The 14,707-nt window shown below is 36.8% G+C and overlaps 1 protein-coding gene across 2 annotated transcripts in view; it reads left to right on the top strand.

Annotated features, from left to right (window-relative positions):
* Positions 1-14,474, top strand: part of RSPO2 (R-spondin 2) — a 141,176-nt gene extending 126,702 nt beyond the window's left edge. For both annotated transcript variants that reach the window (XM_039853575.1, XM_039853576.1), the window contains exon 6: positions 12,651-14,474. In XM_039853575.1, the coding sequence (XP_039709509.1) occupies positions 12,651-12,766 (116 nt within the window). In that variant the 3' untranslated portion in view covers positions 12,767-14,474. The remainder of the gene's footprint in view (positions 1-12,650) is intronic.
* The last annotated feature ends 233 nt before the right edge of the window (positions 14,475-14,707 follow it).

A 14,707-nucleotide genomic window follows, 5' to 3' on the forward strand; every position in this document is an offset into this window, starting at 1 on the left:
AACACACATGTGTTCATGTGGAAGTAAACTCTCCTCTCTACCAGTATGACCAAAGATGGTCTACAGAGAGATATATTTTAGATACACATGCATTTGTAAATACACCCCCATCACACACATCTCAGCAACTGTGCACAGCCATTTTTAGGGTAGCCTGCTTTATTGCCATTGAAACTTTCAGTGACTCAGAATTTAAGATTAAATGAAAGGTCATTAAGATATAACTGCTGTTGTCCTTCAAAGAAAGACTTAATTTATGTTAGAAGCAATTTAGCTTTTGACAAAACATTTAGATGGTGAGCCCTGGGCATTATTTTGATGGAATTTCATTTTTTTTCTATGGGAAGACTTGGAAAACACAGTTTAAAAATATATTCATTCATAAAAAGTATTAAAATATAAATATCAATATTCTTTAACATTTATCATTCACACGTTTTGTCTGTTCAGTATTAGAATCAAACTGATTAGAAGGGATTTCCAGAAGTTTAATTCATCCCTTGTCAGAAAAATGGTTACTTAGTTTTTGAAAATGGTAGAACAGGGAAGCCTTTTCACATCTGTTCTCAGTAACTCAGTCTCTAATTTCCCTAATAGATCAAGGAGTTATTACAGCTGCGTTACAGTTTTATAGCTGTAATTTTATCTATTTTTGATTAGTGACATCATGAACGGTAGAACACAGTTCTATTTTTAAAAGATAATTTTTTCTTTTTATATACCCCGTGAGCATTGATATCTTTTTGTCGTCGTCGCTTGGCAAAGCATTCTCCATAGTCTCCCCTCAAAGTCTTTTTGTTGTTGTTGTTAACATTTTCATTTTTGGTGCCCTCATTCGGACATGCTGACTTAACCTGTTGAAAGCTGAGCAGGATGCAGGATGTGAGCGCAGTAAATGTGCAGTGTCTTGTCCCCCTTACTTCAGCAGCAGTGTCACTAACTTTCTGTTCACTGTTGAGAGGCATTTTTAACTTTTAACCACTGCACTGATCCATGTAGCTCAAGTGTCAGCACAAGGCTGAGTCTGCCCTGGGAAGGTTGTGAGAAATTTTTCTTTTATAGCCTAGTAATAGCTCATTGATATTCTTCACATAGTTATCTTGTCAAACTCCAGGTGATCTCTTTGCCTGAAATTATAGTACTTGGGAATGCAAATTTCCTCTTGGATATCTGATTGTAGTGATTCAGTTTAAATCTTTTTCATTATGTCTTAAAATTTTCCATGTTACTTGTAAACTTTTGGTTTCCATGTTTTCCTTTGATACTTAAGTTAAATAAAACTAATTAGAACATAGTGACATAAACATGACAATAAGCAGTGCTTGGAGAATACTAGGTATGTGCTGTTTGTATATATGTGTGTGCACATGGGTAGCAGCTACCTTTGGTTTTAGTTTATATTATATATTTAAGAGTGAAATACCATTTTAAGTTGAAGGAAAATAAACCCATTTTATTAAACATTAGGGTGTTTGTTAAAAAAATAATAATTAGCCATGTTCCACTCTTTTAATACCTGGTGATCACAGCATAGGTCCCTGAGATATTAGGATTTATGATAACAGCAAGGTTGTAGACTTTTTGAAACCTTAGATAAGTGATATCTCTAATAATCATTAGATAGTTTGAGCATGTTATTTAGAGTTCCTGGTCGAACATTTTGCCCCTAATTGAAATCCATTGCTGCCACTTGGGTGGTTGACAAAGATTCTACAGTGATCAAAACATTTGTCTGATCTTCACTTGTGATAGAGACTATTTATTTCAGCAAATATTTGTTTACTTCACATCCTGCTAGAATAACAAAGAAAATATGCCTTTGATCATCCCAGTCTTGTATCAAACCAAAGATGGTCTCGGGCTCTATTTTATTAATTTAATGGTCCAGCCATTTAACTGAATGACTTGTTCATAGGGTTTGTGGGAGTCTGTGATTAAAGGAAAGAGTGTAACACCGACCTTCTTCCTCTCTTCCCTTTTAGGAGGTCATATTTATTATTTTGCAAAGGCGATGGGAGAAAGTATAGCATATAGGTAAGGGGGAAATCTTTGGGACCAGACTGTTGAGTTCAAATCTGAACTCTACCACTTAATGACAGTGTTGCCTTAAGTTACCTTACCTGTGTGATCTTTAGTTTCCTCTTCTGTGAAGTAGGACTAAAGATAATACCTATTTCAAAGGGATATTTTCAGTATGAAATTAGTTAACATGTAAAACAGTGCTTGACACACAGCTAAGACATGATGGTGATGGTGATTTAATAATTCGGAAGAAACTCATAGCATCTTTCTGAAAGAAGAAAAGATTTGTAATATGCTCCTTTCTGTCTGTAATACAACTAATAATATTTTAATACATCTGGTATTTGTGTCATCTGGCCTGAGGGGTACTTTTCTTGTCTTTCCAATTTTTGAAGTGCCAACTCTATCTCTTGGGAAGAAGCCCCAAACTTATAGCAGTTTTAATTTTTTCAAATGCAATTTTTTTTTTCTTTTTGGTCTAACTCTTTAGAATTTCTGCAAACCAACTAGACTGTCATTCAAGACAGAACTTGTTAACTGAATGAGCTGAGAGATTCTGTAGAGTAAAGCAAGTTTCTGGAATCTAACCAGGGGAGAAGTGAGTCTGCTGTAACATGACTGATCCACGACCCCTTGGTTTGAGCATAAAGATAAGGCCCCTCTCCTTGGGTGTGCTCAAAGCTACCTGACCCTTGCTGCTTCCTTGGGGCATCACCACAGATAGAACCTAGGGAAGGGTGTTCTGCCACAAAGAGGTTTGCTTCATCTCACAATTTTGAAGCTATTTCTCAGCTTGATTGGGAAGGAAGTTGAAATTCTGAAGCGCCCTCACCCAGCACTTCCTTTTCTATCCTGTTCCAGCGTCTTTTCTCTTTCAGCAGAGCTGTATGCTCTAGATTTGGAAGTCATCTTAACTTTGCACAGAATCACCTCTGAGGCTTAAAAAAATTCTGGATTTTTCCTCCTGCAGGTTTCATTCAGGTGTCAGTATATGGCTGGGGAACTTATGTTTTGAAAAAGCTCCCTGGAGGATTCTACTATCTCTGGCCTATGAACTGGCTTTTGGAATCACAGGTCTAAACTTCTTCCAACTCCCAGCTGAAAAAGAAGCATCCTGTGTTTTCTTCCCTTGGGTTTTGCCAAGGGCACGCAGTTGAAATTGAGTTGGAAATGCCAAATATATTGCTTGACCTCAGGAAACCGAGGCTTTGAATGCCTTAACCCTAGTGGGTGATATGAAAAACATAGGTTGTAGGCCAGGCTCTTTGGGGGAACCCTGGTCTGGGGGTGGGGTGGGCTGGGTGGGGAGGTTGATGCCTTTCTTTAGCCTAGTATTATTAATTTGTTTGTTCAGGAGCCATTTAAATAATTGAGATCAAAGAGGTTTTGCGGGGCACAAGGAATCCAAAAAGTACAGATGTAGGTTTGAATCATTGCCGAGCTATATGATTTTGAGCTATTTACTTAACTTCTCTAAACCTATTTCCTCATTGGCAAAATGGAAATAACGCTTACCTTGTGGGCTGTTGTAAAGATTAGAAATAGTATTCACGAAGCACCACATATGATGCTATAATTAGCATTTGTGTGCCAGGTACAGTATCCGGAACTTTACATTGTCTTTACCCTTCACAGCAATGGTGAGTTGGGTACCATTGACATTATCAGTTTAGAAAGGAGAAAACTAAGCCTCAGAAAAAGTAACTGGTCCAAAATCACTAGCTTCTAAGAGGCAGAGCTCTGCTTTGTATCTAGAGCTCTAGAGCTACTGACCTCCAAACCCACGTCCTTAACTATTTATCCTAGAGGCTTGCCCAGTTTAGTGTCATGTGACTCCCCCAACCCTCCTGGATAGACCTGGGAGTGACCCATCCATGGGTTGGCCAGGCATCCATGACTCTATAGGTTAACTTGAAAGGAGAGCAAGGCCTGTTGAATTTCCCTCTTGGGACTATGCAATTAACACAAAAAGATACTGAGGCTGTTGTAAGAGGGAGGGTAAGCCAAAAGGTTACAGAGTTTACCCAGGGCCAGGGTCACCTTCATATGGACCATGTGTAAGCTGAAGTTGAGGGCAGAAGCCACGTGGAACCCAGGAAGAGCCAGAGAGTTTGTTTTTTGATGGATGACAAAGACTGTATGGCTTTGGTTCCTGGCCGCATACATGTATCTTTCCTCTGACTCCCCTTATTCATTGAATAAGTTTGAATATCTAGAACTTGATTACTGTAAAGATTCTATTCAGGACTCTATGGCAGATATTGGCCTTAATTGTAGCTATTTGTAATCATTTGATATACAAGCAAATATAAAATTAAAATAGAAGGTGATAAACTTTTTAATGAGGGCAGTTCAAGTGCTGCACGGGCACAGAGGAGGAAATGCATTTATGGTCCTTCATGGAACATGCGTCCTTTATGTTATCCTGTGTTGACTGCCTTCGTGTGAGGCCTACCACTTAGGTGAGCTCTAGGCTTAGACTGATGACCCATGCTCTGACACAGCTGCCACGGAGAAGCATGTCTGTTTTCTGTTTTACTTGTGGATGTGTCTTCAAGTTCTGTAGAAATTGATTACACTCCTAAATATCATTTCTTGGAGTTCTTTTTTTTTTTTTTCTCATTTAGTTAATGGTTATTGATTGAAGACTAAGGAGAAAGTATTAAATCCTCTTATTCTAATGGAATTATCTTAAGAGATGCCTTCTGTTATAGTATGAAGTCAGCTATGGAGGGACTTGAAATTCCTCTCTGGTTATTCCATCGCTCCTAATCAAATGAAAACAGTTATATCATTTTCTCTGCAAAAGCTGATGTTTTTCTGACTTAATTTAGGAGTGCGAAATGAACCTGATGGTTTTCTGCAAATTTTATTTATTTTGAGTGATTTTAGGGTGCGTAGCTGCACAATGTCCTGGCAGAATGGTTGAGTAAATTTTTTCATGGTATTCAATTACATGAGAATGTGTATAAAGCACTTACAGTGCATGGTCTGTATTAACCCCACCTAGGAAACTTTATAGATGGCATCTTGCTAAAAGGTAAGAAAATAAGCAATGAATTGATGTAGTGTAAGTTTATAGGATGTCTAAGTTACAGATAAGTTGTTACTTATGCAGTACTTCACAGTTCATAAAGGGGTTTTTCTTTTTTTTCACAGTTATGATGAGGCTAGTGATTTTCCTTAGAATTTGATCACAGTAATATTGTCTTTTAAATGCTCTTTTGCCTTCCTTGAAATATAACTCTGTAACTGTGTCCTTATCCAGTGATTTAAATCTATAAAAGTATCTCAGAAAGAGACACTGAAACCTGGTCTCTAGTCCGGCTCTGCTGCTAATTAGCGGCAGGCACTTGGATGGGTCACTCTAGTTTTCTGTGTTCCACGTGCTTCATATTGAAACTGTTTAGCAGAGTTGGACTAGAGGAGGGGCAGGAAATGTCTGGCATACTCACCATCTCTCTCCCCTCCCCAACACGGCCAGCAGTGTGCTGAGAGGCCCACTTGATCAGAACCCTTTGTCAGGAATCACCACCTAACCATCAGCTTTCATATGTGATATCAAATTTTTGCGTACTTCCTGGACCTGTCCTTTGCAGGTAGTTTGTTTACTTCCCCACGAGAAAATGCAAACTGGGTTTATGATAACACATTTTCATCTAAATCACTGTTTGAATAGCAGGTTCATCGTTTCTTTTCTCCTCTCATTACTCCCCTGCATTTACCCTCAAACATCTTTTTTATAACAGGAGTGTGCAGTTATATTTTTTCTTGTGTTGCACTTAAGTCTATCTATTCTTTAGTCTACTACAGAGCTTAACTTTGGCTAGGAAAACAGGGAGGCCTCCAATGGGGGTTAAAAGAAAGTATGTAAGAAGTTAGAGCCCCAAAGCTCCCATGTACATTTTTTTAAACCAGAGATATTTTTACAGTAAAAGTGAATTATTGCCCCCTTGTGGTAGAGTTATGTGTTTATTTTCTCACACCAGCGAACTTGCAGAGTATTATTTTAGTCTTCACTACCCTGAAACTCTTTGTCCTTTATAATGAACCTAAAAGATTTACAAAAAGAACTTTGGATATTTTTGAAACTACCCATCCTAGTTTACTTATTCTCACCTATCTTAAACTCCATAGAATTTTGTCTTTGAACTGATTTTTTTTTTTTTTCTGTTAGAGGTATCAGATATTTAAGAGCATAAGTTAAATCAACTGGAGTGATCAACATTATATGGAACAAACCCAAATCTCATTCAAATTACTTTTCTGTAGCCCTTATCACTTCAAGTGAGTTGAGAGGGTCTTGGGAATATCTTATTGCCCCTTTAGAAGTCATGTTATATGCCTGAAGAACAATGATTTTCTTCAGGGCTATAAAATCAGAAAATTTTGAAATACCATATGCAGGAAACCTTAGCAGTGGTCTAATTTAGAACAGTTCAGGTGATCTTCAAAATTAGCTTTTTTTAAAACTTCATTATTTTGAATATGAAACAAGATGTTAAAGCCAAGTGGACTTCCTTTTAACAAACCATGTAAGAGATCTCATGCCTAATGTTAAAAGATGAGCGGTCTTAAAGACAGCCATTTCAAACTATTCTTTTTGCAATAAAAATATGGCAAACTTTTACAGGTAGAAGAACAGTAAGACACAGTCAGAACTGGCTTATTGAATTAGTTTTTACAAATTAGTATAAATCTATATAGTAGTAATTCTAAATTTTGAATGATTTTCATGTTTGTATGTTTAGAGACATGCATTTTGTCAGTTTTTGATTTTGGATGGTTGTCATTCTCCACCAGTAGCCTTGTAAGATGATTTATAAAGATGAAATGACTAAGTGAGCACCTGGAAAAGTTTTTAAGTTACGACTTGAAATTCAGGTTGCCAAATAGAGTCTCCTTTTTAAGTAGCTTGCTATATTTTTCTACAGTTTAAAATATATTGTCTCTAGTTTTTTTTCCTCTCAAAGAAAATCTGATCAGTCATCAAGCGACCATTGAAGGATTTTCCATTCCTTTCCAAAGACATCTATCTGTGAAATGTTTTTAGTGGAAAGGGTGTTATTTCTTTAAAAATATTACTAAACATGCCAATTAAGAAACTTTGTACTATAAATAAAGAGCCAAATGGATTCATTTGCTTTACTCGTTCAAAAGCTAACTCTCTCAGCTGATGGAAATAACCATTAAGATATGCCGTTCTGAACTATTATGGACGGGGGAGATTTTTAGATTAGACTATGTAGACCATACTGTGGTAGATCCCAGTAAATCTCATCATATTGGCCTACTTGGACTCCTTTCTAGATAAAAGAAGCTTCATGAACAAACTTTTTAAAAATAATTTAAGTATAGTTGGTACAAATATTGTATTAGTTATATTAGTTTTAGGTGTATGATGTAGTGATTCAACATTTTTATACCTTACAATGTGATCACCCCAATATTCTAATCATCATCTGTCACCATGTGAGCTTATCACAATATTGTTGACTATATTCCCCTTCACCTTTTCCACTCGCCTCCCTCCTCTCTGGCAAACATCCTTTTGGCCTCTGTTTCTATGAGTCTGTTTTCATATTCTTAATGTCTGAAGTGTTTAGGTCAGTAGCCCTTAAGCCTTTCTATCTCAGATCCAATTATGACTGACTACTTCCCTAAAGAATCTGCTTACCACCATCTGTAACACGAAATCTGCTTTTGTATTACAGGCTTTTTCTAATACCTATTTATGATAAGTTTTAAAGACATGCATAATATTCTTGGAAATAAATTTAATTGCTGTGGCCTTAAAATACAAAATCCTTCTTTAGAGTTGAAAACACACTTTATTGCCTCAGTAATCATAAAAAAAGAAGAGGTCAGGAAAAATTGTAAGAGGATATTTTTTTGGTAATTTACAAGTTTTCCGAAGTTATGGTAAACATTTCTGTGCATAAATATCTGTCCAAGTTTGGATTATTTCCCTAGGATAGATTCCTAGAGCTAAGTCACAAGTTATGAACATTTTTAATGCTTTTACACATTGCCAAATGGCTTTTCAGAAAGGCTGTATGTATGAATTTTATATTCTCAAACTGCATCCTGCTGCCTGTCTCACCACATTCTCACTATCTTTAGATGTTTTCACTTTTAAGAATCTTCGCAACTGATTTTATTGGTGGTTTAATTGTGAGATTTGATTAAGTATATTCATTAGCTAGTTTTATTTCCTCTCTGAATTGTATTTAGGTCTTTTGTCTATTTTTATATGAGCTTTTAAAATATTTTAGGAACCAGCTGGAGTTTTTCCAGAGGATCATCAATCACTCTTAGATAAATAAATCTCTGTTGCTACTCATTCTTGAGCAAACTCAAGTTGTCCATTTGAGAGAAAGTAATAGCCCAATTGCTATTCATTGTCTACAACTCGGTCTTTGTGACTTTAGACTAGGAAGCAACCTTTTATGTTCTGCCTCCAGCATGTTCTCTGAAGCACGACAGGATTCACCAGTTGGTTACAGAGGCTTCTTGTCCCTCAGTTTTAGCTGCTTTGAAGCATTACTGAATCTTTTTGAGGTAATCCCCAAGTCTCTCTGGTGAATTTCATAAAAACAGTGAAGCCCAGGTTTCAAATTAGCATCACAAACTTATTAAAATTTAACAGAAAATGGCCCTGGTTTCAGGTGATTACCTTTGTCATTATAGTTGTGGCTATAGCAATGGTAATTACAATTCATTGCATTTGTCATAATAGCCACTTACCGTCCCCAGTGTATGTGCATGGAGAGAGAGAGGTTTTTATCTTTTTTCCTAATCACAGATACTGATTCTTTTCTTCAGTTTTCTTTCATTGTATTTATCATTGAAAGTCTTCTTCAAAACACTTAGTAGTCATTACTGAAACTCTTAACAACCTTTGTGCCTTACCGATGGATATATATGAACCATTATTTCAGTGATGAAAAGACTCTTACCTGAAACTAGTAAGAGGAAAAAAAAACAAAACAAAACATTTGAAGAACTTCCTTGTATTTGGGAGCTTAAAAGAATGAAATTCATGACTGACTGGCAGTGGAGTCAGTATTTTCACAGCTTCATGTAATTTGTGAGTCTGCCTGATATCTTGGTTCAAAATATTTCTGATTCTAATAGCGGTAATCTACAGCTGGACGCTGGGAGTATTTCCATAAGGGACTGTTCACCTCTCTCTGCAGAGGAGTTGATAGGTTATCCTTCTGGACCATTTCCACATGTGTGCAAGTTAATGTAATTATGCGGTCATTGGGGCTTTGATAATGCCTTTCTAACTGTTCATTTTGATGATGATCGTGTCTTGCTAGTGGTGTCTGACACATCTTCCTTTCAGCTTAGAAACACAATCGTTTCACATTGTGTCTCATAACTTTCTGGTGGAAGATAATGTAGCATCTTCATGCTATAAATGTAGAAACTGAGATTCACACGTATACTATCTTACCAGACATCTCCATCACAAGACTGTCTACCTACCAGGTTTCCTTCCTCCAGAGGAGGCCTTTCTCTATGAAATCACATTGCTTTCCTTAAAAACTGCAATATCTGGGCCAGTTGTCTTCTTGTGTACACACAACAGTGCTGAAAAGATCTGCTCTGTCGATCAGATTATGCCTGAAGAGTCACTCAGTTGATTTGTCAAGGCCACTGCATTCTTAAAGCACTCAGGACAATTTACGCAGAATTTGTCATTAGGGTTGGACATACCTGGAGGCCGACAGTCTTCTCATAAAATTGAAACCTTTTCTGCCGATCTGAGGGAGTGTATTTTCCAAGTCTTCTCTTCTCTTGTGAACTGAAAAGCGAGAATTAAATCCATGAGACGAATTAGTCTTTGGATGACGGGCATCATGCTTGCCTTTGAATGCTTCCTGTGCAAGGTGAATGAATGTTCTTGAAAATGTGAAAGAATCTGAAAGTCTAGAAGTCGTTCTCTGAGGATCATCTCATATCCTCAGATGTAAAGAAGTTAGGTGGAAACACTAATTAGCATGCCTGTATGTTCAATGTGACATTTTCAAATATATAGATTAGAACAGGGATATATATATATATATAAACTTTATATATATATATATATATATCCCTGTTCTAATATATATTATATATATTTTGTTATATATATAACAAAAATTATATATATAATAAATATATATTGGTGATTATATATAATTTTTGTTGGATTTAATCTTACTGATTCATTTCTTATGTTTGAAAATCTTAGAGTTCAGAAGAAAATATATGCAAGACCTTTTTTATACCTTACGTTAGGATATGTTTTAATATTCTTTTATCACTTTGAGTTGGGCTTAATGTCAGAACAACCTACTATGGACTGCAAAATATTTTTGGTTAATTTAGGCCTATCCTTGGTCAAATCTTGGCTGACCATCTTAATTCTTTGGTATTTACAACATAGCCTACATAAGAAATGGGGCTGACTGAAAACAAAACCAAGCAATGAACCAATAGCACAGAGATGTCATTTAAAAGAGTGCGAAGGAAAAATTTTAGGGTTGTAATTAGGTCTCCCAAAACATCTCTAGTTGGAACCGGTACCATATAAGTCATTGCCAAAAGAATAATCATACGATCTTAAAAACTATATAAGTTTTCAGAAGCATTGCTGAATTTTTGGCCACAATATGCACAGTTTTATGCAAATATTGAATAACTTCCCTATCACACCATATTATATCAGGCAGAAAACCCAAAGACCATTTGATATTGACAATTACATCAGAATATATTAGGCAGATGACATGAAATTGACCCTCTCTTAAAATCAGATTCCAGTAATTTAGCTTAGATTTGCTATTAGTAAAAGTGATAGCAAATTTAACTTTCAACTACATTATTTATATGAAGAATTGAAATGGTGACTGTGAAAAGCTTTCTTTAAATAACATATTCAGTATATTTTTATCTTAACAGAATATATCTTAAAATCAAGGAATGTTGGCATTATTTTCCATTCACTTAATTTGCTTTTAAAAGAAACTCCAGCCTTTAAAAAAATAAAACATAAACCAAATTAATTTTTACAATGTAGTCAATGATTTTTTAAAGGAGTCTTGTTTAGAGAAATGTAGAACTAAGAAAACGTTCATAAAACTTTATAATTGAAGCTTCTTTTAAAATATGCTATTTTGTGTTAAGTATTTCATCTCTCTGCCCTCATTAGATGTGTCTCATCATTAGATATAGTGTTACTAAATAGTTGTAACTTTACAGTTTTTTTGATTAATGATGGCTTGGACTAAAGTTTCATTGGGTAGGATTAACTATATTTAAAGATGGCAAAATGCCATTATAACATTAATGCCAGAATTTAATGAGAACCAGAAGTTAACTTCAAGGACCTTCATAATTTAATATGAGGGCGTGATCATATTCTGATTATTTTACTGTAGTGTTCTATTAAAAACAAGTTATTCTTTTTCTTGTGATAAATTGTTTTTCCTCAGCAGACTAGAAAGAATCCTACTGCTAGCTCTTCTCCTACCTGCCCTACTTCTGATTTTATTGTGTAGTTCTACAAAATTTAAGTTCTCTCTTCCCGTGAGACATTGTATGGAGGTGTATGGTGGTGACTTCCTGTAAAATGCAGGTGACTTTTAGAGCTATTTTCTGTTTTAAAAATCCCACGACTCCTATGTGTTTGGGACCCAAAGAGGAATATGGACCTAAAGCAAATGTCTGTGTTCCTTTTTCTCACAATCTCTTGTATAAATACCTGCAAAGAAATGCCGAGACCTGATTGGGACTATAATCCATAACCATAAGATGTAAGAAGAAAAATACAGCAGAGGCAAAGGGAAAACTGCATCTAAATACTCCTGATGGAGAGAAACCTCAACTTATTCAGCTTGTGGTCTGAGGTACCTAGTGACTAAGGCAAAGAGGAGAAATGGGATAAGATGGTGTGATTTTCTGGTAGGAAGACACATACCACCAGTTCTTCAGAAACAAACATTTTTCTTGGTCTCAATAATAAGAACAACTTGTCTGGGGGATTTCTATGAGAAGCCGTAAGCCACATAATAAACGATGTCCTCATGAATTTTTATAGAAAGTAAAGAAGTGTTCCAAATATGTCATTTCATATATTGGCCTTTGTTAAATATGAAGGGAATAATGTTAAAAGCAAGACTTTTGTTTCTCCCATGAGGCAGGGAGAGAGGGGAGTTTGAAACTTCTGGTATATTTACTGTAGGTAGATGCTTATTTTCTTTCAATCCACTGACATGTGGAGCAGTAGAAAGATGTAAAGATGTCTAGTAAAGGGTTGCATTGTTAAAAGTAGGAGGAGATAAATGGAATTTTTGTGGCAGGATGATATTTGCAAGACTGATCAGGCCGCTGGGAGGTTTTTAAATATGCCAGTTCCCTGTAACAGGATGATCAGTCTCTATTTTAGACAGCATATCCAATTTAGTAAATTATTATTATTCCATCAAAATTAATGTGAACAATTTTCTCTTTGAGGCTGCTTTTTCCATAGGTGATGTTTTCCAGATGGGCTTTGTGTAAAACTCTTAATGTTTTCTTTCCTCAAGAAAGAGCCTTTTCTGACACGTCTTCATTTCTTTCTCTTTCTCCCATTGTAGGGAGGAGAGCGCCAAAGGCGAAGGAGAAGAAGAACAAGAAGAAGAGGAGGAAGCTGACAGAGCGAGCCCAGGAGCAGCACAGCGTCTTCCTGGCCACAGACAGGGCTGACCAGTAAAATGAGACGCGTCGGGTGAATTTGGGCGGGGAGTGTTTTTTGCAAAAGTGCACAAAGCTACTCTCCACTCCTGGACGCTGGTGTGCAGGCTTTGTGCGGCTCTGACCAGTATCTGTTCCCAGTAACGTGAAAGGAAGGAGCCACGAGCATGGTCTCTGTTATTTATGCTTTGATTTGCATCTAGAGACTGTGACGGTGGGAGCTCCTGACCTGCATTGATGGGAGCAGGAGTAAGTGAACAGCATGTGACTTGGCTCAGGGTGCGCGGAGGGATCCTGGCGCCCCCATGGGGAGGCGTGAGGCTGCAGACCACCTCCGAAGAACGGACATGTGCATATTTATGGGAAAGAAGATGCTCGGCAGGCGAAGTGCTATTTCACTTGTGCCCTTTATTTTTCACGTTGTGCATTGTCAAGGATAAATGTACGTGGATATCTGCTTAGTGTTACCACATGTTGTTCTCAGCATCTGCTACCTTCAACCTGTCGTGTGTGGAAACTGCTTTTAGCTGGGGCTACACTGCAGGGATTTCTGCTCAGTTTCACAGCGGCTCTAATATGTACATATTCTGCTGGGGCTACGTATAAACCTCTTATTTACTGTATATTTATGCTCTTATGTGTAACAAGTCATACCTGATTAATATGATGTCACTTTGTTTTTAGTGGTTCCTAACCATTGTCCGGTAAATGACTGTTGTAGTGTTGCGAACTAACAAATGTTTTGTTTGCCCCTTGGAACTTTTCTTCGTGGGCTTATTTCTCATTGTAAGGATAGGAGAAGCTAGTTTGTACCTAGGGTCAAATGATAGGCGTCAAAGAATTTGAATATCAGTAGACCTTCCCCACTCTGTGTCACACAGATAAAGCACCATGTGGCTTCTGACAGTCAGAAGCCAAAACCCCCGGAGTCTAAGATGTGATGACTTTATGAAACAACTGAAAACACATGAGGAATTACATGCAGTCACTTGTAGTACTCATCATCCAATTTCACAGGCCAGCTGGAGAATTTTTCAAACGTTCACTTCAAACTTCAACATATGTGTAAGAATTATTTAAAGCAGACCCTGACTTAGAATGAGGGCACCAGCCAATATTCTTGGGTCACTGTAGAAGAGAATTTGAGAAAACAGGAACAGGATGGATGCCTACAACTGCTGGTCAGATCTTAACAGGTCTCCTTTGAGCCACATATGTCATATCCAAGACAGAGAGGGATGCTATGGAAAACCCCCAGGGGACTTTCAGAGCAGCTGATTAAAAGATGTCATTGATTGGCCACTTATAAAAGCATCATTATCTTTTTGGCTGATCTGGAAGCAAATTGGAACAAAAAGAAATAGCTGCAGATTTTTGAGAGAAAAAAACAAAGCAAGGTCAAGCCTTTTTATCACCTTGCATTGGCAAAACTACCTCTTTAGCATTTTGGTTACCTTTTGAGTCAAAAGCATCTTACAAATAAGTATAAATGTCCTATACGTCATTATGGAAATATTGCTATGAGATAAGCCATATATGAATGTTGTATACAGCTTTAGGGTTTGCATTTAATCCTAAAGTGTTCACCTCCTTTCACGTCTATTTACACTATATTCCTATTTACTAAGCAGGGAGGGGGCTCTTCATATAGTGCTTCATCAATAATAAGCCAATACCTGTTCTGTTTCTGGGATATTCTTTTCACGCATTAAAAAACTTCAAAAGTATTTGTGGAAATTTTTTCTTTGGAGATATAGTTAGGAAAAAAAGCAACACTTTAAACTTTTCCCCCAAATGATGGTCTTTAAAAAAAAAACAAAAAATTTTTAAAACCTATGTTAGTAACTACATCTAAGACACTAACCGGTTTAGCTGTAAATTATACTATAAAGTGGTTAAGAGTGGAGATTTTAGAGCCAGCCTGCCTGCATTCCAGCCTAGACTGAGAGCAGCCTGGGGC

The sequence above is a fragment of the Pteropus medius genome, unplaced genomic scaffold (genome assembly GCF_902729225.1).
Source record: "Pteropus medius unplaced genomic scaffold, Ma_sr-lr_union100, whole genome shotgun sequence".
NCBI lineage: Eukaryota > Metazoa > Chordata > Mammalia > Chiroptera > Pteropodidae > Pteropus > Pteropus medius.